Genomic DNA, 25253 nt, shown 5'->3' with positions numbered 1-25253 from the left:
GTTCGGAGAGAACACGGGTGGCGACACTGACTTTTTCATGCATTTAATACTTCACGAAAAGGTACATCAAGTCGGATCCTAACTCACCTTGTAGAACGAGTAACAGAACAGCCAAACTAAATCGGTTCACTAATGTGAGCTCAGTTGGATCTTTTCATCCAGCCAGCAGCAGGAACAAAAAACATAACAAATCAAGAGAGAGAACACTTCAGCTAGATTTGGACTAGAGGTTTTGTTTAAGAGGACATATATTTAAGGACATTTATTTAAGAGGAAAAAAAATTATTCTCTCTCACACACACACACATCACTGTGAAAACACTGACGTGTTCTTTGACTTTCTGGTCATTCATTTAATCCTGATTCCCAAAGCCAGCAAAATGAGAGAGGGAAAGACCCACAGCAGGCCTTTGTGCATAATGTTATATCTGTTCAGCTACTAGACAGCATTTGAAGGTCAGATTAATGTGATATAGCGATAACCCTGAAGCCTGAACACCAGCAGCCTGTCAGAAAGCAGAACAATAGCAGCAGACTGAAAGTGCGCACATCCCCACACTGCCTCCATGCTTCATTCAGCTAGCCTGCCGTGCAGCTAGCTAACCACGCTAGGCTTCATGCTACAGGCAAACACAACTGGTTATCCTTGTTTTTCTTCAAGGACAGCAGGCATGTACGCGTCTTCTACAGCTTTTTTTTTTTTCCTGAATATGATATTTTGTCACGTCGGTATTTCAGGTTTGGAGACGTAGCGCTAGTTCATGATCCTGGTCAGACAAGGAGAGCGCTGTAATGTCAGTGGGAACAGTAGACCGCTGCCCTTTATAAACACCGGACAAACACACACTAACATTAATATCACAGACGTATGTTGATGAAAATGGACCAGTCCCCTTCACTCTGACGACAGATACTCACTTTTCCGTGGGTTTTGTGGTCTTTTTTTACCAGAGCCCTTACAGCCTCTCGCCAAGACACCTCGGAGAAGAGAGCGAGGACGTGCCGGCGCGCCCATTCATCAGAGCGTGTAGGGGTGCGCGAAATGTTACCGCTCTTAAATGTGTTTTACACTCAAACAGAGGCTCATTTAACACAACCATGTCTGGAGAGCCGTATCCTAGTGTCCTCTCAGAGCAAAGCGCCTAAGAAATCAAGTATCGTTTACATTGCAAATCGCCGCGCAGGTGGTACAGTCCGTCTTAAAAGAGGAGCTCACCGCGACTGCGCGGCGTGACGGAAACCACGGACTGCCTCGAGCGTTCGTGGAGCGTTTTAGGGAAGCTCGTTTTTACGAGGTGAGAGCATAGAGATCATTCACTGTGAGGACACTAGGATTTTTCGAAGAGTCCAGACTGAAAATGAATATGATATGATAAACCTAAAAAAAAATATGATAAAAAAAAAAAAAGCTTAAATAATTGTATTTTAAACTATATTTTAGTTTTTCAGCAGGAAAACATGAACACTACAGTGTAATATACGATATGGACAAAAGTAATGGGACAACTACACATGTTATGACATCCCATTTTATGTCCATAGTCATTGTGTCTGTGGGAGGTTCTGGCCATTCATCTGGAGAAGAAGAACATCTGGAGGGTCTGAAGGTGTTTGATGGGGTTGAGGTCACGTTCTTCCACCCCAATCAGGCCTTTATGGACCTTGCTCTGTGTCCACAAAGTTGGAAGCATTCAATTGACCAAAATGCCTCGGTATGCAGAAGCATTGCGATTGTGCTTCACTGAAACTAAAAGGTCTAATGGGCCAACCCCTGAAAAACAACCCCATAGCATTATCCCTCCTCCACCAAACTTTACAGTTGGCACAATGCAGTCAGGCATTTACCTAACCCAGACTCGTCCATCAGACTGATATATGGAGAAGAGTGATTCGTCACTTCACAGAAGCTGTTTCCACTGCTCTGGTGGTGTCTGTTGCATTCCACACTGCATATGTTCCTTTTAGAAAATTTAAGGGGTTCTTCAATTTGAAACTGGGGATGAACCTTTTTAGGTTTTTTGAGGAACCTTCAAGAAACCCTTTTCTTCAAAAAAAAAAAAAAAAAAAACCTTTTCTTTAAGCTTACTTAGAGCACCTTAATAGGTTCCTCCAAGGTTTCAAATGGAAGAAATCAAAGGCTGCATCCAACACTTGGCATTGTGCTTGGTGATGAAAGCCTGGCATTCAGCTGCTGTGCTGATTGTAATCCCAGAGGATGTTTGGAAGAGCAGAACGTGGCTTTTATGCACTCTGCGACCCTGCTCTGTAACTTTATGTGGTCCTCTGTATCAAATATACACATCATTTGGCAACAGAAAAACAGAAGATTTTTCTAGGGTGTTGTTTCCAACCAAAACCGCTTGAGCTGAATTCTGGGAGGGGTCACATCTGAAAACCCTCATCCTTCCATGTCCTCATAAAAAAATCTTTACCTTCTTTTTCCTACAACATTTTCACCCCAACCCATCTCCCTCCCCTTCCTTAATTCTATTTACTTGGAAAACATATCATTGTGTACAATTAGGAATGCTTTTCATTGCCCAAAACTATTTTAAAGATGTGAGGTACTATTACAACGGTGGTGCATGCTGCTGCTATACAGGTCTAAAAGCTGTCTGTCCCACGGACTGTCCCACTCTGCCTGCTATGATCAGAAAACCCAGCTGTGAACTCCACTGCTTCACAGCTTGTGCCCTTGAACATGGCACTTTAGCTAAGATATCCCAATTCTGTACTTTAGACTTCTAATTGGCACAGTTGTATGTGTGCTATGCATGTATGGTACGTATTGCTATATAATGATATTTTACATTTTTGGGATTATGTAGTGTGATAGTACAAGAGTTTCAACTGAAAAATAAATTAACAGTAATGTAAAGAAAAGAAATTCAATATCATTCATTATGGGATCATTCTTAAAAGGATTTCACATAAAATGTCGACATAAAAATGTTTGTTATGCAAAGCTGTTTGTTTTGTGAAAGAAGTCGTCATTTCAGATTACAGTCAGACCCACCATGGGAACCCTTATTGTCAGGTAGAGTAAAGAAGAGCTAATGCTTGAATACATTCTAAACAAGCAGCAACAGATCCTTGAACAGATCTTTGAAGAGCAGTAACAGATCCTTGAACAGATCTTTGAAGAGCAGTAACAGATCCTTGAACAGATCTTTGAAAAGCAGTGACAAATCCTCAAACAGATCTTTGAAGTGCAGTGACAGATCCTTGAACAGATCTTTGAAAAGCAGTGACAGATCCTCAAACAGATCTTTGAAGAGCAGTGACAGATCCTCAAACAGATCTTTGAAGAGCAGTGACAGATCCTCAAACAGATCTTTGAAGAGCAGTGGCAGATCCTTGAACAGATCTTTGAAAAGCAGTAACAGATCCTTGAACTGATCTTTGAAAAGCAGTAACAGATCCTTGAACTGATCTTTGAAAAGCAGTAACAGATCCTTGAACTGATCTTTGAAAAGCAGTGACAGATCCTCAAACAGATCTTTGAAGAGCAGTGACAGTTCTTTTCAATTATCAGCAAGTTCCATTACATGGTTTCTCTGCTGCTGTGCCATCTTTTACATCCATTTCTTTTTCCTCCGTATTTTTCACGTCTGTAGATTGCAATAAACCAATCTCAACACAACTAATAGAACAAGTGTTTTCTCCACATTCAACACACACTGATACTTTTAATGACCCACTGCAGTCTCACAACTATTCAACCCCTTCATCCCAAGCATCTTTAGTACTTAATAGAACCCTTTTACTGTTATGACCTTCAGCAAACATGATGCATAGCCAGACACCAGCTTCTGTCAGCATTTCTGGGAAATCTTAGCTTATTCCTCATGAGCAGTGGCCTCCAGTTCACTGATATTCTTTTGGTGGTTTGCTGCTCCAACCACCTTCTTCAAATCCTACCTAAGATCTTTAATGGGGTTCAAGTCAGCCAACTATAATGCCCACTCCAGAATTTTCCAGGACTTCTTCTGAAACCAAGCCTTGGTTGGCTGGATCTCTAGGAGCATTCAGTGCTTTTCTCTTCTTCTGTATCCTTGTCCGTGTTTGTGAATGCAATTATCTCTTCTCTGAACATTTGACTAAGTCATATTTCTAACATGCAATCAAACACCACAGTCTACCAAACCCAGAGGGATTCTGTTCAGGGGGTTGAAAAATTGTGAGACTGCAGTGGCATTAAAAAATATCAGTCTGTGTTGAACGTGGAAAAAACACAACAGTTAAATTGGTTATGTTGAGATGTTTAAACTGGTCTTGTTTGATTGGTTTATCGTAAACAGCTGAAAGTTTGTACATTTTACTAATAAATATAATTTGCAATGAGAGTTCAGTCATCTCTTTAACATTAAAATGACACCATTTCTATAATTGTCAGTTTAGAGTAAGTGCCGCTCGACAGAGCTCTTCTGTTTGTTATATTTGGTGTTTTGTTCTAGAAAAACTAAACAAGTCAAAACTGTTCACAGGGGTGGTTAAATGTACATTCACACGTTTTTTGGGAGATAGTAAATTTAATGGCTGCATTTATTTTGTGTATATGAGAACCCCTGGTTCCTATCATTTTTATTGGATAAATCTCAAAAATTATATTCCCTTATAATTGATACAGAATTTGTTGGCTCTTAACACAGTAGGGAGAGTTCAGAAACAAATGTGACATCAGGTAAAGTGGGACAAAGGTCGATCATAAATTATTACCAAAGGATGCTCATCACTCAGCATTTGTTTTAATTGGCTTGGCGTTATGGTCATGAGGCATTTGGTACTGAATAACTTTTTTTTTCTACCATCTACCCAAAGTTTGCTTGGTTTACCCTGCAAACCAGAATGTTATCCAAAGAGCTCTTTTTTTGGCATCTTTATGTGTAAGACTGCAGTAGTTACTGATCAACAAGCCAAGGGTCTAATGCACTTTTGCTGCTAAGCCCAACAAACATTTAGTTATTCTGTAGTTTGTACTTGGCTACTGAACTGGATTTGTCAAGCTCTTGTCTGTCCTTATACCCTTTTGACAACCTGTGATGAAGAAATTGACCTGTGTTAATTGGTCCCACAAAAAAACACCACCACATAACTGAATCCTAGTAAAGTGACCTTTTAAGTACCATGTGCACCATGTAGACAGAGGTTAGCCAATGAGAATGTTTCGTTTGGCACACTATAAAGTTACCCCAACCTCACCACACCACAAACATCGTAGCTCCACCACACCAGCTAGCAGACATTGCATTAGACTGCTGCGCCAATTCACTGCTGATTTACCACCATTTCTTCAATTATTCCTCTCACTCTGTAACTAATGTTTCCTCTTGCATCTTCTCCTTTTTTAGTCATTGGTATCCCCAGTCATCTCTTCTTCCAGTTTTGTGTGTCCTCTACTTGCGCCCCATTTCACTTGCTCTTTCCGTGGCTGCCTCCACGGCTCCCATGGTGGCTGCCCTGAGCCCACCTTTTTCCAGCACATGAAGTCCATGTATTGTGGTCCCTCCTGGGGTACACACCTCTGCCCTCAACTGAGCTGGGTGCTTCCCTCCATCTCGCAACAACCGACCCGCACCCTGCCGAGAAAGTGCAGTGTTTAATGAGTTCCATAAAGCAATCCACTAGATTTCCCATCAGCTTTGAATAGTATTGATGACGCATACACTACTGAATATGTACTTACTAGTATAGTCTGGGCTGCAATACGCTGAGCTAATGCACTGGGCATTCCCATTTTAACAGCTCCATCAGCGAGGGCCTCCGCAAACACGTACACCTAACAGGAATGGATGGATGAAAATCACAATACATTCGCTATATCTTTTGATTCTAAAAGGAGCGCAAGTCAATTATATTTTTTTATAATACAATAACTTCCCAAAGAATAATGTACACTATAACAGTATAACCACAGTAACTCATTGGCTTTTTAGTATATATAATATAATCCACTCACAAAAGCCACACCGCTGCCACTCAGGCCTGTATGGACATCGATCCAGGCCTCAGGCCCTACCTCCACCAATCCACAGGGAGAGAGGAGGCTCTTCAGTTGAGACCCCACCTCTGGACTAGCCCCTGTTCCACAGGCCAGCAGCAGGGCTCCTTCCAGGAGCATGCAGGGAAGGTTTGGCATCATGCGCATCACACAGGATCCACCTGGCAACAACTACACAAGGAGAGTGAACGTGAAGTTGTAGCACAACTAAGAGACAGTCCAACGAAAACAACGTTCAAATCTAAAGATCGTACACCTCCTCCAGTTTTGCCAGGGTGATGCCAGCTGCTATTGAGACGACGATGTGTTGTGGGGTGACGCGCTCGGAGATGCCTTTTAGGACTTTGGGAACGAGGTGTGGTTTGACAGCCAGAAAAACCAAACGGGAGCGATCCACCACTTCCTCATTCGAATGTGTGACTGCAACTCCCATGGCCTGTTGGCACAGTGACATGATCAGCAATGGTGGACGAGAGTTGGGGTGGCATTTGTGATCCATAACTAATCACCTAACATCAGCACCTGACCTCATTATTGACTAATATTAACTAGATGATAACCCTAATAATGCAGAATAAGTCCAGTTGTGACCATATTTCAATGGAAAATGTCGATTTGTAAGAAATAAAAGATGCTGTGTGCGGGGCATGCAGGTTTGTAGTCAGATTTACCTGGAAGCGTGCAAAGTTATTTTTGGAGGGTGCGCTTACGATCACATTCGATGAAGGAACATCACCTAACAATGCAAATGCAGACAGATTTGTTCAGAAGCCCCAGACAGGGTACAACTTCAGAGAGTACTCTATATATAAGCACAAGACTACACTACACTAAATTGTGTAAATGACAGTGTAAAACTTTGACAAGACAAGAGTGCTGGCTGCTGTTAACAGGCTCTCTTTTACTGGTTCTGTTTTCTCTGCAACACTGCTTACAGGGCCATGGCAAGGTGTTCGCCCCATCAGAAATTCAGAATTTACATACCTTTCCTTCCTTTCCTCATATTTATGTTTAATCTGATTGTAGTTCTGTGTTTTTTTGATTTGGTTGAAAAAACTGACGCAAGAGTTTGGTAATTGGAGAATTGGGACACAAAACAATTCAATTGAAATGCTCAAGTTCGCCTAGATGATCCCATTGCATTCTTAAACAATGGACCTTTTTGATCGACATGAAGTAAGAACCTCATACCGACTGGGAGGCATGGTGGTAGGCGTGTGATCAGAACCTGGATGCTTTGCTACAGTTGAGGGAACTATAAATTCAGAGAATATCAGGTTAGCACGCACAAGCAAGTCTATACTACATGGACAAAAGTATTGGGACACCTCCTCATTTATTATTAGAGGAACTGTCTCTACTGTCCAGGGAGGGCTTTCTGATAGATTTTGGAGCATTGCTGTGAAAGGACTGAAAGGACACCGGGGTAATTCGACAGCTTTCTGAAGTAAATCAATATATAGCTACAATGTCTATCACACTGTTGTGTTTTTGCTTCCTCAGTGTTGCTTTCAGGCATTATGCTATTAGGACCCATCCCTTCTTTGGTGCTCACATTACACTGTAAGGTGTCTGCCCAGAAGACGACAACCACTGAGATAACAGGAGCGCAACCAAAAACAGTGCTTTTATTTATTTATTCTTTTTTTAATCATTAATGTGAAGGTGTTACAAAAACGTGAATAACTTCAGAGGTCCGTTACCTGATTTAAGAATGCCCTGAGCTATTGCGAAAGCCATATTCCCCGCGCCAATGAAGCCAATCTGTAATGGAGAAGACTGATCCATGGTCTCCTGTAGTGAGAAAAAATAGACCTTTCTTAACGTTAACGTACTGTATGAATGGCCGGCTCTCTGTTATGTGCGCTGTCTGTGTTGGTAAACAGATCTGGCTCAGTCTCAGTACAGTGAAACCCTCGGGGAAGTCAGCGCCATGCTCAACGCACAACCACAGCCGGCCAGAGAAGCAGCGCACCCGTCAGCCTGCTCCTTCTGCTCATTCAGTCCTACAGAGACTGCCGCCTGCAGGCCAGGAGGAAGAAGCGCCATAGTGATGGACTGCATCAATTCCAAGTGTTTATGGTGGGTGGTTACAGAAATACGTAATTATCAATCATTTCAGGTTGTAAAACCACCCAAACAGTTATCAAATGTCTTCAGTTTCTTCCTTCTGTATGTGAACAGAAATCATACTGGGTAGGAACTCGACAGGAGAACTGAGTAGTGAAGAGACACTGTGGAGACTCCCCGTCCACCTTAAATAATGTAGTGCTATCAGTTACATTCTGCATTTGTTCTTATTTGTTTACAATAAAACCAACTAAATTAATAGGAGCTTGAACTTGCTCTTTAAAAAGTGGTGGCTCAGCGGCTAGAGCGCCGGGATATCGATAACAGGGTTGTGGGTTCGAGTCCCGGGCTCGGCAAGCTGCAACTGTTGGGCCCTTGAGCAAGGCCCTTTACCCTCTCTGCTCCCCGGGCGCTGGAGTTGGCTGCCCACCGCTCTGGGTGTGTGTGAAATCACTGCCCCTAACACGTGTGTGTGTGAGTGTGTGTTCACTACCAGATGGGTAAAATGCGGAGGACACATTTCGCTGTACAGTGTACAGTGACAAATACGTGCACCTTTACCTTTAGGGGCCCACAATTGGCTGCCCCTAACTGTGGGTCCACAGCTCAGTAGGCCAAACATTTGACGGTGGTGTGGGCTAGCTCACAGCCCTTGTGTGTGTATGGGATTTGCCCCAATAGCCCCGATACTGGTCATCGGTGTGCTGACCCCACTAAATGTACGCTACCTGTCTGACCCTGGGACCTTGGAGATTATCAGCCTGCACATGGAGAGATTTGTCAAAGGGGAGGTGTGAAAAGGATGCATCTAAGACTTTTGGCATAGTCAAGATCACTTTTCTCTCTTTGGTATCACACAGGTGAATGGGGCAAGGTCAAAAGGGCTAGAAACTGTGTGTATAGGGCTGTGTAGGGCTACAGGGGCACCCCTAGTCAAATGTTCTGTTATTGTAAATAGCTAAGCGAGTAAAAGAAGTAGTGATCTCCAAAAGGCTTTTTTTTATTTACATCTTTGTTTGGGTTTTGGGGTATTTTTGCCCCTTTCTTACTAGCAAATCATAACATAAATTGAATGTTTATTCAGTGTTTACTTGTGGTTGTTTTGAGAGCAAAAGGAGGCCCTATCCAGTACTAGTATAGTGGTCCTAATAAAATGTGCATATAAGTATGTATAAGTGTATATAAGACTGCATATACATTCTGTTGTAGCCAAACCTTTACATGTACTCAGCATGGACATGAATGTCATGGTAATATTGGGCTTTATTTAATTTTTGTGGCAAAATGAATGAATTACAACACACATCTTCAACAAAACAAAGAAGACTTTGGTCCACAAGTTTGAATTTGTTTCCTGAAATCAACACAGGATCCAAATCACACATACAGGGTCAAAAACACAACCATACATACAGAACATTTCATATTTTGTTAAATGTCTGTTAGCAAATTGACCAGACAATTTAGGATGCCATTGTTCCCAACATGGACCCAACCTTCAAATACATATATAGTTGAAAAGGGACTTATGTTAGGCCTAATGTTTAAAGTCTGCTTTATCCATCTTTGATGTGTGTTTGGTGTTACTGTCCAGTTGGGACAACCAGATCTGTCCAAGTTGTAACCGTCTAGCTGACAGTTTGAAGTCATGCTGAAGTATTGTTCTGAGGTAGTCCTTCTTCTTCATTATTCCATCCACTTACTGCAATGTACCAGTTCCACTGGCAGTAATGTGGCCCCAGAGCATGACGCTACCACCACCATGCTTGGTACAGTTAGTACAGTGGTCTTGGGGTTAAACCTAAATTGTGTGTTTAAGCTTTCTTTTGATCCAATACAGGTTTTGGAGCAGGGGCTTTTTTCTTGGACAACAGCCTCATACATGGTGATGAAAAACGTGCTTGACTACAGACAGTGACTCTGGTATTCTAGCAGCTTATGGACAGTTTTTTAACAGAACTTTGCCTGGGTGGTTCTTAGGCTGTTCCTTACAATTCCCTCTAAGGAGAAGGTGGCAGTTTGGGTCTACCAGAACTGGGGAAAATGGGCTACACCTTCCGAAATCTTGTTCTAACATACAATTTTGTAAGCAGATATTGGAATCTGCTGCTGTTCAAGAAATGGCTCCTCCTGGCTCCTCCTTTTTAGACTGTACTGTGTGTTGGTCAAAAGCTGTAAACTAATAAGTTATAAGAAAAAGACATTTAGGAAATTTCAGCACTAATAAAATAATCTAAGTGGTTGTGTGTTTTATTTGACTTCATCAGTTCACAGCACTTCATACGTTGAGCTTTGTGACAATGTCTTGAGTTAAACTTTCCACTTTATGTCTCCTCCAAGAAGATTATGTTTGTGCACGCAATGTTCAATCTGCTGTGGAGCGGCGCACCACCTCCCTGCAGGTTCTTGGCAGTCATATGAGCTTGATTTGATTGTGTGCTGGCAAGACAAGCAGTTCTCTTGGTCTTCCAGATCTCATCTTGAGCATCTTGAGCAACTTAATGCTCTGAACGGTGGTTAGTGTGGCGCAACAGATAACACCACTACCTGTCTGTGAGCTACCACCACACCACGCGGGAGACTGGGGTTCAATTCCCGGTCTGGGTGACTATGCTGCGCTATACTAATAAGAGTCCTTGGGCAAGACTCCTAACACTACATTGGCCCACCTCTGTAATACCAGTAACCTTGTAAGTCGCTCTGGATAAGAGTGTCAGCTAAATGCCATAAATGTAAATGTAATTTTTGCACAACAAATGTAAATGTAAAATGCACAGTATTTGCATCTTTGTGTAACAAACTCAATAATAGCAAACACTGAGGTGCACAATGATCAAATTAATGTTTCCTTTAAAACCCATGGTTTCAACATTTTGCCCAAATCCACCCAAAGCAAAATATGTAAGCCCTTTCCGTTTCATCACACTATAAAACCTTTCACCAGATTTTGTTCATGTAGTCACCAGCAAACTCAGTTGAGTCTGAAGGTGTTGAAAGCCCTCATTTTAGAAGAGTGCCAGCTTTGCATCTTTAATTGTGACTAAATGACAAAAAAAAAAAACACCCAACAAACAAACAAAAAAAATTAATTACAATAAAAGTATTACAATGAAAGGATTATGTACGTTGATAAAAAACGTAGAATCTCCCTTAGTCCATTAGTAGCAATAGGCCACACTTCTTTATCCAGAAAAGTAACCCACATAATGTAAAGCTTTAGAACAAAGAAATTGCAATCTCACAAAGGGCTCATTAGTTCATTTGTTTACCCATCATAAATTACAGTACTTTGAAACAAATCTGTTTTACCATCTTGCAGTAAGACAGCTGGAGCAATTCTCATTTGCGTGCGGTATCGTAATTGACCACAAACCAGTCACATGTCTCCTTGATGGCTGAGGAAAAAAAAAGTGGCACACTTTAAGATATATGACTGGATGCTTCATGGGTTGTTTGTGAGATATATGTAGTGTATATTACAGCTATGATAGTCAATTTTTTTAGGAATCCTTTAGGGTGTAATAACCGTAATGAAGCTTAAGGGGTTAAATGTGTACTTAACAACTGGTTTAAAGCTAAAGATGCCCTGAACATGACAACTGTATTTATCATAGCACAGTTGAGTAACAAGAGCAAAAAAACAGTCTCTTCATTCAAAAGGAAAAATCCCACCTAAAGCAAAATGGAACATGTAGACTTCAAAACTCCAAGACTGCTAACCCCCAGCCCACTAGCAAAAGCCTTTCGAGCCCATCGTCGTAGTGAAACTTACAATAACTCAGTACAAGCCAGAGTTCTGTAACAGAGCTGGCAGTTAGTGTTCATCTCCTAGAGTGTTAATCTATTCCAAGATCCCACCAGTCCTGGCTGGGAATTGGAAATGGGAGAGGATTGTGCATTATTGCTTTGCCAGCATGTTTGAGATCACTGTCTTGCTGATGAGAGGTTTTCACACGCCTCAGAATTCACTTTAGTAGTGACAGCAGGTACAGGCTCTTTTTAGTCCTTTTTAGCACACTGTAACATGGCCACCCAGTTTTTATGACTAACAAATGAATTCTTTGGACAGCAATTAAATATATATATACCAAAGTAATCAATAAAACCTAAAAGAAATAAAATAAATAATAATAATAATAATAAAAATATTATATAATAATATATAATATCTATATAAAAAAGCAGTTATAAAAAACTGTGAAGCCCTATGCCACAATGGTGTCTTTTTTTTTTTTTTTTTTTTTTTGTTAATGTGCAGGTGAGCTTGCAGATGTATTGGCAACATATATACCATCACTGTCATGCCAAAACCTCATATTTCCAAAATAGCAGTTTTACAGGAGAAGAAAAGGTTTTATTTCATTTCATTTTGGAGCATTTCTATTGGTCCAGTCATCATGGAGGTTTTACATAATGTAAATAACAACTGCCAGATTCAAATCATGTACCAAAAAAACAACAACAATGGCAAGAAAAATGGCAAAATGGGTTTGTGGCAGTGTGGTGGCGCTTACCTTTGCGGAACGGTGTGAAGGTGAAGTCAGGAAGGTATTTGCGCAGTTTGGCATTGCTGGCAGTTTTCTTAAACTGACCATCAGCTTTGCTTGTGTCATACTGAAAACACAATGTCAAGGCTATGACATTATGAGAGGAGTGAAGACACTGCAGTAGAACTGAAAAACAATGTAATCCTAAAACTTAAATGTTACACATTAAAAAAAAAAGAGAGAGATTTGTAAAATCTTATAGAACATCAGAAGACTGCTGCTTAGTGCAGGGTGAGAAGGCTAAGGATAAACCAAGTATTAAAACTAGGACAGAGAAATGAAAAAAAAACAGCGGTATCATCACTCTTAGTAGCGACATGATCTTATTTCTTAAAACCTCTGTTCACATGTAATGAGTGAAAGGATACAACCACTTTTCCTTTAAACTCTAAAGCTTCAACAACGGAATCTGCTGCTTCCTTAATGGACACCTCATCCTCCTCTCCAACTACAGATGTAGAGATAAAAGAGAGAAGGAAAAAGACAGAGAATGAATGAGAAAAAGAGAGAGGGGGATCGTTATTTCACAGTGCATTCTGCTGCTTTGCAGATACTTAAACGGGAGTGTTATGTGACACCTATTGTTTTGTGTTATTATTTGTATATACAATGAGTACCTGACAATATGATCGGATCCACCTCATTGTATTCCCTTAGGGCCCACAGAATGAGACGAGCCAGATCCAGTGAATAGATGAACTGTCTCAGGGGACGACCAGAACCCCACACATGCAGATTTGTCCCCTCCTCTGTTATAAATACACACACACACACACACACACACACACACACACACACACACTTATGTTAAGTTATGTAATTGTTTGCTGGTTATTTCCCATCCAATGTAAGATGTGACATACAGTGTACCCCATTTCTCTTTTTAGTAAATACTACAACTGTATTGTTCTTTCTAGCCACTAGAGGGCAAACAAACTCATCCAAAACAAGTCAAAGTCAGTCCGGCTTCCACAGATGTCAGTAATGCTCCCAGACCAGGTCGCTACAGTGGTTACAGCTTTTTCACATGTACATATCCATAGTGTAGATCTAAGTGAGTTACATGACTCCTACCACTGCCTAATATATTCCTCCTTGTGCCGTCAAAACAGCTCTGGCCCAACATGACCTGCTTGGCGTTTTGGAGATGCTCTTTTCCAGACGTCCAGCCATCGGCGTCTCTTATTCTTGCGCTTGTTACTAATGTTTACTAGTTTAAACACACCAGCTTCAGGACTGTTCACTTGCTGCCTAACATGATGATTCCACTGCTTGAGAGGTGCCGATGTAACCAGACAATCAATGTTATTCACTTGACTTGCCAGTCGTGTTCATGTCATGGCTGATTGCTATATATAGGAGTTTTAAACCCATGACTTGTGAGAACAACTCAGTTATACATTAGCGTACATTACAGCATGGTTGACACTAATAAAAAAATAATAGTTTTCCACTCACCGAAGGCTTTATTTATTTACAAGCCTACTTAAAGCCCTGGGATTAACAACGTGTACATTGCAAGTACACACTGTGTTTGTGGCCAAACCAGTTTCGTGAGCGTCATTTTATGGCACACGGAACTCCACTGACCTTTTAGGGTGTGGTTTCCTTCAATGCAGCCAATACTCTGTAAATACTCAATTTACAGTAGTGGAAAGAATTTCTAAATGACAGCGTTTCTATTAAGATGTGCTGATGATCAGTCTTGACACATCAATATTGACAGTTTTATTTATATTTCACAGTGTATAATTATTGATTTTAATATTAAGAGTTTAAACCCAGATGCACTTTTTAATGCTGTTCTTAAATTTTCTATATTCTTTCTGTTTTGCAGTTTCCTTCAATGTTTTTCTGAGACTATCAGAGTATTTAACGTCGCTATATGAATTAAGCCAAGTTCTAGACCACACATCATTCTCAATCGAGATTCTCCATGTTAAAGGAAAATATAGTCCAGAACTAGGCTTAATCCCTGTGTGTGAAATTGACTTTAAGAAAGGAAATGATATGCAACACGGGTCATACTATTAAGCTGTCTAAGGGAATTGTTACTCGTGGATGTTAATGTATAAAACCTATGTGTCAGTCGGATATTCCTGTTTGTTAGATGTCCTGGATAAAGGGCACACCTGTTTGGACAAAGAGAGCGCGAGGACGACTGAACTGTATTCCTTACTCTTTGCTATATAGGTCTTGTGTATAAGTCCAGGCAGAACGTGACCATCCTCTATGTTGAAGTTGTCATGGGGGCCGAACACATTTGTAGGGATAACAGCTGTGTATCGTCGACCATACTGTGTAAAATAGGCTCTGTCCAAAAACAAAACACAAAACAAAACCAAATGAATGAAATATGACTGTTTAACCACAAATAAAAACCCCAAATAATGCACGCTTTAAAGCAGTGATTTATCTCTTTACACCTTCCATTGTCTGTGTTGTCCCAAATTGCATGAATTCCTCTGAATAAAGGCCAGAAAGGACTCCAGGAAACTTAATATGTCTGCACATAGGCCACAGTCAGGGGGATTCGGTAACTGTGAATGTCCGTGTAGATGAACAAAGTCTATGTTTAAATTACCAGGTTGAAGTTGCAGGAATCAGATTTTCTGCTTTAAATGTGACCCAGATCTGATCTGTTTGGACATGTGCATAGGGGTGATTTCAGAGCAGGTGCATTCACATGAAAGTCAGATACAACTCACTTGAACAGACAGCTGTGAACATTGAGGGCCTAAAGATTGGACCTGAGCATAAAAATTAAACCGTGAGATTTGTTATGTGAACACAGCCAAAATATTAGGATTTGTGAAAAATTGCCTGTGTTGTTATTTAAGTCTACAGAAAGGGATAGCACTGATCTGATATCAGGAGTCAGTATTGGGCCGATATAAAAGAATAAAGGAATGAATCTGGTCCGATCTCGGTTACAAACCCAGCCTAAAATATACATACAATATACAGCCTACTTTCAGATGCATAGAGTGCAAAAATAGCTTAATATTTTAAAGCCGAGGAGGGGAACCGAGAGCCAAGGTCCAGCACAGTTTGCTGATTTCCCTGCTCTAACACACCTACTATGCCTGGCAATTAATATGTAAGTTGACCCAGGTGTGCTTGAGCAGGAAAAGCACAAACTGTGCAAGAATTCCTGGGAGGGTCCAGTTTCCAAGTGTTAATGGAAAAGAAAAGTGGTTGATAACGCCTCAATAGAACACAAGAGGAAGTTTATTATTGTGAATAACATAATGGCTTAGGTTTAGGTAACACATACATATACATAAAAATGGTTTAAACTGCTTCTGAACTGCTGTTCAGAAGAATGATACAGGTTTGGTAATAAATAAAACATGATAAATATCATAAATATATCAAAACAACTTATTTTATGACATGGTTGTAATTAGCTGTTGTATCAATCTGGATTACGACTATCTGAGAACACATGATGGCCTTGCAAAGATCAATTTACTGCAATGTGTCTGCATTTAATGTAAACTATTAGACCCTTCAGAGGTCAATAATCATAATTTATTAACAAACATAATTTATTGACATAATCCACAGCCTATACATACTCCTGTATAAAGTAAAAAACCTTACCTGTTGTGGACGTCAATCATTCGTTTGGCATAAGCATACCCAAAATTAGATTCATGAGGAGGACCATTGTGAATCTGAGACACAGAGGATAGACATGAATGAGGTTCAGGCTAATACCCTAAGTTTGTGTATATGTGCATGTGTAGAGAATACTTCTGTTCACTTAAGACATCTGAATCGCTCAAAACAACACTTTCGGGTTATCGTACAATATATGGACATGACCTCGATCATTTTTGCTACATCAAAGATACCATTAGCAATGGGTCCAATGGGATATGTGCAGGGAACCATAGACAAATGTCATGTCTAGTGCTTTTTAACAGCACATTTATCGCCTTAAAATGAAGGAATGAACTAGAATGCACAAGTTTTCACTTTTTCCAGCTATGAGTCAGAAACATTTAACTGAGGGAAAATTAAGACCGAAACAGACAGAATATTTATCAGATATGATTTGCAGTTCTTTGAATTCTTCAAAAGAGCATCATCGCGGTATTCCATGTGACTCAGTAATCATTGTTTCAAACATTGGAAAGATAGTAATGGCATTCGGTGGTGACTGGCACATTCCACAGTGTTGTTGCGGCACTGGCTTCTGACAGGCATAGGCTAGTGTATTTATGTAAACCTCAATATAGCTAGCACTTGCTTTATTCATGCTGTTGCTATGATGGTGTTTTTTTTTAATAATAGCTAAGATGAGTAATGACGCAGTATTGCACTGTGCTCAACAAAAAGCACAAGATAATTGTCCTGCAATCCACTGCTTATTACAGGTGCCCGTGTCTGTTGGTATATGCCAATATATATATATATATATATATATATATATATATATATATATAGTGTCTGTTTGTAATGTTATATAGTGGTCTGTGGTATCAGGGTCAGTTATAGTATCATATGGCAATTCTAATGTAGAGGTTTCAGTGCATTATGGCACATATACCACCAATACCACCAATTTCTCACTAGATGCAGCAAACACACTGCCTGATGTGTCACATTGCGCCGCACCAAGGACAACAGTTTCTGTATTAGTCACTGAAGTCAGTTATACTAGCTTGTCAAAGAATGCTACCATAGTGTATTTCTGTAGGTACAGCTGCCTACATAAAACAGTAGGTGGGATATTTCAATAGGCTTAGCACCACATCAGAAAATGCTTCCAGTAGAAGTACAGGCAGGATATTTGGATAGCCTAAATGCCTGAATCTGAGGAAAGATACATTAACTGATGATAGTGATTTGTTTATTTATTATTCGCTATTCATATTTATGCTCAACAACAATAAGGATACTGTAAACAAAACAGCTAGCTAGCTAGCAAACACAATCGAAATATGCAGGTAACAATGAGCTCTACTAAGAGCTAATTAAAACGCTATGCTCAAATTTCATCTACATAAAGTTAATATCAAGCAACATCAGCTCCATGCTACATGCTAATAGGTACGGCACTGGTGTGGCATATAGTGTCACACCGAACACCCCTTTCAGTCATGTTAATGATACCGAAACATAACACACACACCAACTAAAAAAAAAGAGCTAAAACAACCGTGCAAAACTGCAGTAATATACAAAAAAGGAATACTGTTAATTACAGTAATATGTGGCTATAAATTTAATTTTGAAAAGTGTCTCATTCCTGTGGGGTCATTATAATGAACAAACATTACATTAAGGCATTTTTTTTCTCACCATAAAAATCCCTTAGTGTCAGTTCACTCAAACTTCTGAGCCTGAGGACACATATCTACCATGCCCACAGTTCACAAATTGTAGGCCAGCCTATTCAGTCAACACTGCAGCTGGTGAAAGTGGTGAGAAGTCAGAGATTGAAATTGTAAGAACCCTCATCCTGGAGGCTGAAGGGTTAAGATTATGATATGTACTTTGCACTAACAGGACAATGACCATCTCTCTGCTTACTCTGGTTTTATGCCAAAATAAAGTTTCTTAGAGCTGACAGACTTTAGTTTGGTTTAAAAATGAAGTGGAAGAAATGACGACACAAACCATGGTCTCATTAATTGGGTAGGTGGTCTTGTCTGGGAAGATGCAGGTGGACAGACAGGATACGACTTTTTCCACATCAAAGTCATGAGCTGCTTGCAGTATGTTGTCATTGATGTACATGTTGTTTCTCTGAAACATGACACAACACGCACTATTCAGCATTTCAGACCTATACACAATAGTGTTGTAAGGTTTATCTTTACTTTTGATATAATTACCCAAAAGTCCAGGTTCTGTCTCATGTTTTTGAAGAGGCCCCCCACCATAGCTGCTAGGTGAATGACGTGAGTCGGACGGTGCTTCCGGAAGAGAGCTGTTGTCTCGCCTACATCCCTGAAATATGAATAGCACGGGAACACCCGTTCACCGCAATCACGACTCTAGAAGGCTGTGATATGCAAATGAGCTGTTTAAGCAAGCAATGTTTTCAATCACAGCTGCAGAGGAGAGATCCTGTGGGTGCTCTGGTAAATCAAAGTAACCATGTAATTCAACAATGTTTAGGATAGTGTGGCCCAAATAAATGCTGTCCAATCTTTAATTATGCTACATTATTGATGCACCAGGGTGGAAATTGTGTACTGCTATTTTGGGATGTAGCAACACAATCCCACATTACATTACATTTTCATATTGTGTAGCCCAATAATAAGCAACCCATGAAAGTATAGATATGAAAATATAAGCTGCACTTTACATTTACACAGTATTTTGTGAAATGTTACTACCACAGTTTTAAAAAGTATGTGCGAGTGTTTAGAAAGATTGGTGCTCACGTTAGATTTGCATCTTTAGAGGACAGGAAGATCCATTCCTCATTTTCTCTTGCTGTTCCTTCCTCCTTCAGCACATGCTCTATTGCTTTCCCCACCAGACCACTCCCACCTGTCACCATCACACGTGTTGACCCTGTTTTCTCTGCCATCTAAAAAAAATATAACAAAAAGCATAGTTACTTGCACTTTAACACCAACACTGAACACTTATATTAACTCTTACACTGTCCACACTGGCCTTTGTAGCTCATAATGTAAAACTAAACCCAGAAAGAGTTCATAACATTTTCAGAAACCTACAATTTGCATACACTCATCCTGGCATGTAGCACATGGCAATATTGGGCTTTCAGTGATTTCTTTATATTTTATTAAACTGTTCTTTTTCTGGGACGTAATAAGAGTACAACGCACACCACCAGGGCACAGGCCTACCATGAACAGGAGGATGCTGGCACACCAGTGTCATTGTGTACAGACAATCAAGTTTTACATGACCATGGACCAAGAGGCTGCCATCCAAGAAAGGAACCCCTGCTCCAAAATCTACACCTTCCAGCTCGACAGGAGTTTGAAGCTGACCACGTGGACAAAGAAAAAGCTTTTCGGAGGAAAGATGTAAAGTCAGATGAGACAAAGATGTGGCCATAATGACCAGAGTTATGATTGGAGGAAAGGTGAGGCATTCAACCCCAAGAACTCTGTGCCAACTGTTAAGCATAGTGGTGGTAGCTTCATGTGCTGGAGCTGTTTTGGCACTGGTACTAATAAGAAAGAATAAGAAAGAAGGAGGACTAAGCTAAGGAATAAGCTCAAACCAGCTGCTAAACGACTGAAACGTGAACACAATTGGGTGTTCAAAGACAGTTAAGTCCTGGCCTCAAATATATGGATTGTGTTTAAAAGTCAGATTTGTGGCAAAAAAGTAACACATTTAATTAAATACCACAAATGCTCCTAAGAGAAACCCCATTTTTTGTTTTTTATTTGAGCACTAAACAATTGTTTTTTTCTATTAAAAATATATGTTGTTCACTTATTTCACCCCAGAAAAACAACAATATTACCATGACATCCATGTCTATAAACGTCTGACCACAACTGTATTGGTGCATCAAAAACAGAACCAATCTAATGAAAAAAGAAAGAAAGAAAGAAACAAAGCTTTATTAAATAAAAATACTCAAAGTACAAATAAGTGTTGTGTATTAAACAGTACACCTTCTCATATGTCTGAGCACCAGACATACAGCTCACAAATATGGAGACATGTACAATTTTATTTCTTAGTGCAACATGTGGCTTGTCCTTGTATGACACAGCAGTGATTATGTCAATCACCAAACACACTGGGTCTGTGTACACATATCTACCATGCCCATACTTAAATTGTGGGCCAGCCTATTCAGTCAACACTGCAGCTGGTGAAAGTGGGGAGGCCAAAGGGTTACATTTGTGTTTTGTTTATATTATAAAAGGTCCACAAATATTTGGCTACTTTGCCCCAATGCTGGGCTCTTTTTAACTCTTTTGTTGGGTTTGTTGGTTTCTACTCAATAATGCTCAGCAAACACACTGTTCAAATAAATTCAACAATTTATTGATATCATCATATACATGCTTCTTCTCAGCTTGCAGCAGATACTCTGACCTCTTTGTCCCTACCTGTAAAGAGAAAATGAAAGGAAAAAAAAGTTTAACCGACACGCAACAAAACAAATTTAACCGCATAAGTAATAAATCAGCATTAAGAGAAGAGCAAATAGCAAATTTGTTAGGTTTAACTAGGTGCTAATGCTCAGCTAAGTAACTCAGCTACAATTAAACACAAAGACAACATTCATTTCTACATGAAAATATCTTTATTAGCTAATAGTAGCTGTGTAAACATGAAGATTTTTTATGTAGAAATGAACATTGTCTACAGGGTTTATACGTTTTAATGCTGTTAAATCCAGTAGTTTATAATACTGTTGTTACTTAAACTAACACACACACACATACCGGTTAGTTTCACTTAATAATAAGCAGTAAAACCTATATTAAAAAAAACAACTATATTTTACAGAATTTTACTCACCGATTCCAGTCACTCTTGACTGCGCTGCACTGCTGCATGAAGGAAAGCCTTTTAACGGACTCTGTTCTAATCAGCTTCCTCAGGTGCTAGAAATGAGTCCAGCTGACCTCTTTAGGTGCTGCTAATTAATGCTCATAATTAACCCACTGGCTGGGTTGTTTGTGTCACAGTCAGTAAATTAGCAGCTGGGTTCCAAGAAAACTGCACAAAACCTACCCAGCACTGTGGTGATAACCACACAGTAACATGACCAGCCAGATCAAGCCAGCATTTGGATAGAAGAAAAATAAATAAATAATTAAATAAAAATAATAATAAAAAAACAACCACAAAATAAACAAAACTAACTGTACTGCTGATATTTGCACAGGCCGTATTTCATCACAACAGGTGTGTCCAGTTTTGCTAATAATTACATACCGATTAAATCCATTTGTGGGCAAATGTTTGGACACTACATGTTTGGTTTTAAATTTTTCTTGTTACACTGTTTTCCCCCCCTCTCAAAACGCTGAACTCCGAAATGAAGCAGTAACTGGGTAACTTTTAGGCGCTCCCAAATGTTTGCATTCTACTATATTCAAATCTACAGAGACAAGGGACCAAGGGAAGATCTCTAAGAAAATATGTACACCAAGTACGCACAAGCTGCCAGAACCACCTCAGTGCGTCCTGAAACAGACTCCACAATCCTTCCTTTCCAAACTGGAAATCCATCTGAATGTAGGGGTCATCATACTGTTCTCAGTAGTCAGATTCAAGCAAACATGCATCATTTTTGTTAACTTTTGGCAGCATTGTTGCACTGCTACCAGAATTGGACTGACAAAGTGCGCCATGAAATGTGTGTTTTTTTTTCTTGTGAAGTCTGAACTGTAGCTGTATTTCAGTTCGTGATGAAGAAAGCGTGATGGAAATATATAACTTATGTGAATTAATTGGAATTAGTAGGAAATAATGAATAATTTAAAGGAACTATATCATACACTATCATCAATGTAGAGTTATTTCTCAAGAGCAGACATGAAGGCACAACAATATGAATACATTTACAGAGGGAATAAATGTAAGGTAATTATGGGAATGAATTGGAATTAATGGGAATAAAATGGGAATATTACAAGGTAAAGGTGAGAAACTTACATATAGTTGGTAAAAAATATACTGAAGCATAATCTTGGCTAAAATAATTAGATATGAAACCAAAACAAGTCACATGCACAGCATATGTCCATATGATTTCTAGTTAATTCCCATGGAAAATTCACAGAATATTGCAACCCTACACATGTAGTTTTCAACATCTGAGAAAACAGCTGCATAGGTATCTCCTTTATAAAACCGTACGCTATCATCAAGAGATAAGCCTCTTTACAGACCCTGATTAAATATCTTTGGCAACGGGGAAGTGGTTCAGTGGTTCAGTGGCTTAGGGGTTAAAGTGCTGGGTTACTGATCACTGTGTTGTGGGTTCCTAGATACACTCTGCTGCCATGGTCGGTCCCTTGAGCTAAGCTCTTAACCTCTCTGCTCCAGTGGCGCAGTAGAGGCCACATTAGGCACACTATCAAAAACAAAGGTATATCTAAGTTTCAGATTTTAGCCATGATTATTCCCAGATAGGTTACTACATTTCTTTATTTGCTGTTGTTAGTCAGCTCAATTTCCTTAACTGCCAACAACTCTCATCATTTAGAAGCGTTTATGGGAAGACTGGGGAAATGAATACCCTTTAGAGCTAAAGGAATCTGGGAAATACCTTAGTCAGTTGGTGAAACAAAAAAAAAAAAAAAAAAGAGAGAAATGTTTTTCAACATCAAATATTCCTGCATACGAAAGTCACACATCATATGGGTAAAGTTCATATCTGCCTCTCTTAATGTTTATGTTCACAAGCTGGAATAAATATACAGTTGCCGTATATCCCGGCATATTTTGATGTATCGGGTATCGGCTATGTTAATCCCAATCCAGTTACGGGTATTTGTTTTAACAACGGCGTTCAGAGCACCAGCTGTTGTCCTCAAGGCGCCATGAACAGACATTGTTGCCCAGTCATCAGCTGCGGTTAGCGTTCTCAGAAGGTAAATAAAAGAGTTTAGGGTCTGCAGTGTGTCTCTATTTTACAGTGGAACATGAACAGACCATAATATCTGAACCTTAATAACACTAGCACTGAAACGCTCAGTTTTACCAGCGGGAGAACCGCACACCTTTCTCTGCTTTTAAACCAGCACTGACTAACCCATCCAGAAACGTGTGGGCTAACGCTAATGCTAACACACACACACACACACACACACACACACATATACGCTACAGAAATCACACACAGCACATTCACCCACTATAAACCAGTTATTACACACCAACAGACAACAACAACAACAACAGATACCACTACAGTGTACCACTACACACACACACACACACACACACACACACAGGAAGTGGTTAGACTGCAGTGTTGTAAAGAAGCTGGGAGGCAGAAGGCCATGGGAAGGCATGCTGAGGGCAGACCTCGTTATTCCAGACTACACAGACGGGCCACGTCATGCCGGTGGGTGAGGCTGCGGTGGGCTTGATTCGTACCTCAGACAGGTAGACAACAACGAGTTGACAGAGATCCCCCACAGCCCCTAAACTCCTGAACCTCAACGACGGCACCAGTCTGGACGCAGTAACTGACCACCTCAGCCGTAGAAGTGTGGAAGTGAGTGAAGGCTGAACTCTGATAAACGCCTGGTGAAGAAACCGAGGAGCTGACTCACGTGTCGGGACTGGGAATGACGGGGACAGCCCTCGGGGCTAGAAACACCAGCACTACATTAAAGAGCTCGAACAAAGTCCTAAACTCACATTATACATAAACACACAGCTAAATAAGCTGTGTGTATTCCCGACCCATCTCTGTCAGGTGGGTCTCTGCTAGTACACTAGCGCTACACTTCGCTAACGGGCTAGCTTAGCTGGCTAGCTGCTCAGCTTCAGGAGTCCTTTTCTCAGCTGCCGCCCTCTTCTTAAGCACCACAAACTCAGGTCTCGTCTATTATGCGAGTCAGAAATACTTTGCACTTTGAAATACGTACAGCACAGTAGACCGGGGTGTATTTCCAACTTACCGGGTGTGATCGCTGTGGACGAGCTCCGGACTACAGTAGCTAGCTCAGTGAACGCAGGTGTGGGGTTGCCAGATACCTCCGTCTGATTCCCCTTACAGGAGCTTGGTGGGTGGCGCCAACACCACGCTCCTCCAGATCAGAGGAAGTCAGTATGACACACGGTGTAAGACCCCGGTGTTTGCGAGGGTACAGTTTAGCAATAATACTTCTAAGAGCAATACGAGTACAGTTTGGGTGTTAGATACATTTACAGTATATTGCATTACAGTCACAGTAGAGGTGGATCGCAGATGAGGTGGATCATCGTAAAAGCACTTCATAAATAAATAAAAGATAGATAAGATAATAAAAAAGAACCTGTACTAGATAGCTGGGAACCCAGATAACACGCCGTGTGCGGCCTGTTCTGGTAGTCCAGAAGAAGTTTTTATTAATGGGTTCCATGTTGGCTTATAGATAGGGATAGATATGGATGCCCACCAGAGTCAGTGATGGGACCAGGAGGGGTTCAACATGGGCCTCTGTAACAATGGCGTCTATTCGTTCAGACCTTGAATTGTCTTTAAGTGCCCATATCTCAAGATAGTGGCACTCTGAAGCCATCTCTGTAGATCTCAGTCTGCCCAGGAAGGCCTTAGACGAGCCACAGGTAACAACTATTAAATATGAACAGTGTCCTAATCATAAGCAATACAGGAAGCAACAGCAAACCAAAACACTCCCAGTAGAAACACTGAGGCAGCACACTGATGTTCCACCACAAATAAAAACTCCTCTGTGGTGAAGGATGTAGGCCTCCATCGAACACGGTTAAGCCTGACAAACACGGATATGCTATTGCGTAAGAGCTGCACCGTCTGATGACATCCCCTTCTGCAGTAGGCCAGGAGCAGTCAGCTGCTCCTCGTCCTCCTCTGTCTCTGCAGGGTTTTATAGAGGGGGTAAGAGGGGGTTCTTCATGATCACTGGCATCTTTGCCAGCATCCTTCTTTCCACCACCTTCTCCACTGTGTCCAATTTAGCCAC

General features: G+C 40.5%; 2 protein-coding genes across 2 annotated transcripts; both read right to left on the bottom strand.

Moving 5' to 3' along the window:
* Window positions 1-4512: 4512 nt before the first annotated feature.
* On the bottom strand, window positions 4513-7994 carry pycr3 (pyrroline-5-carboxylate reductase 3). Its single transcript, XM_072695946.1, has 6 exons — window positions 7705-7994; window positions 6673-6737; window positions 6258-6437; window positions 5960-6172; window positions 5687-5779; window positions 4513-5579 (listed from the first exon to the last, which is right to left on the bottom strand). Exons 1-6 carry the CDS (start codon window positions 7787-7789, stop codon window positions 5397-5399), a joined length of 819 nt encoding a protein of 272 aa, XP_072552047.1. The 5' UTR covers window positions 7790-7994; the 3' UTR covers window positions 4513-5396.
* A 1322-nt stretch (window positions 7995-9316) lies between these two features.
* On the bottom strand, window positions 9317-24305 carry LOC140555928 (GDP-L-fucose synthase-like). Its single transcript, XM_072679299.1, has 10 exons — window positions 24228-24305; window positions 19026-19174; window positions 18468-18582; window positions 18250-18378; window positions 16225-16298; window positions 14798-14931; window positions 13236-13367; window positions 12987-13066; window positions 12586-12685; window positions 9317-11466 (listed from the first exon to the last, which is right to left on the bottom strand). Exons 2-10 carry the CDS (start codon window positions 19172-19174, stop codon window positions 11411-11413), a joined length of 969 nt encoding a protein of 322 aa, XP_072535400.1. The 5' UTR covers window positions 24228-24305; the 3' UTR covers window positions 9317-11410.
* Between the last annotated feature and the right edge of the window lie 948 nt (window positions 24306-25253).

Source organism: Salminus brasiliensis, chromosome 1, assembly GCF_030463535.1.
Source record: "Salminus brasiliensis chromosome 1, fSalBra1.hap2, whole genome shotgun sequence".
In the NCBI taxonomy this organism is placed as follows: domain Eukaryota; kingdom Metazoa; phylum Chordata; class Actinopteri; order Characiformes; family Bryconidae; genus Salminus; species Salminus brasiliensis.
The sequence above is the reverse complement of the archived record's forward strand: the minus strand, read 5'-3'. Positions and strand labels throughout refer to the sequence as shown.

Bases quoted from the DNA above. Each gene is read 5' to 3' on its own strand.
- pycr3 (XM_072695946.1), bottom strand. From the start codon at position 7,789: ATGGATCAGTCTTCTCCATTACAGATTGGCTTCATTGGCGCGGGGAAT. The intron at 6,738-7,704 runs GTAACGGACCTC...TTGCATTGTTAG, and splicing joins TCAGGGCATTCTTAAATCAG to GTGATGTTCCTTCATCGAAT. The intron at 6,173-6,257 runs GTGTACGATCTT...CTCCTTGTGTAG, and splicing joins CCCTGGCAAAACTGGAGGAG to TTGTTGCCAGGTGGATCCTG.
- LOC140555928 (XM_072679299.1), bottom strand. From the start codon at position 19,174: ATGGCAGAGAAAACAGGGTCAACACGTGTGATGGTGACAGGTGGGAGT. The intron at 18,583-19,025 runs GTGAGCACCAAT...TTCATATTTCAG, and splicing joins TCTAAAGATGCAAATCTAAC to GGATGTAGGCGAGACAACAG. The intron at 12,686-12,986 runs GTATCCTTTCAC...TTGTGTTTTCAG, and splicing joins AGTTTAAAGGAAAAGTGGTT to TATGACACAAGCAAAGCTGA.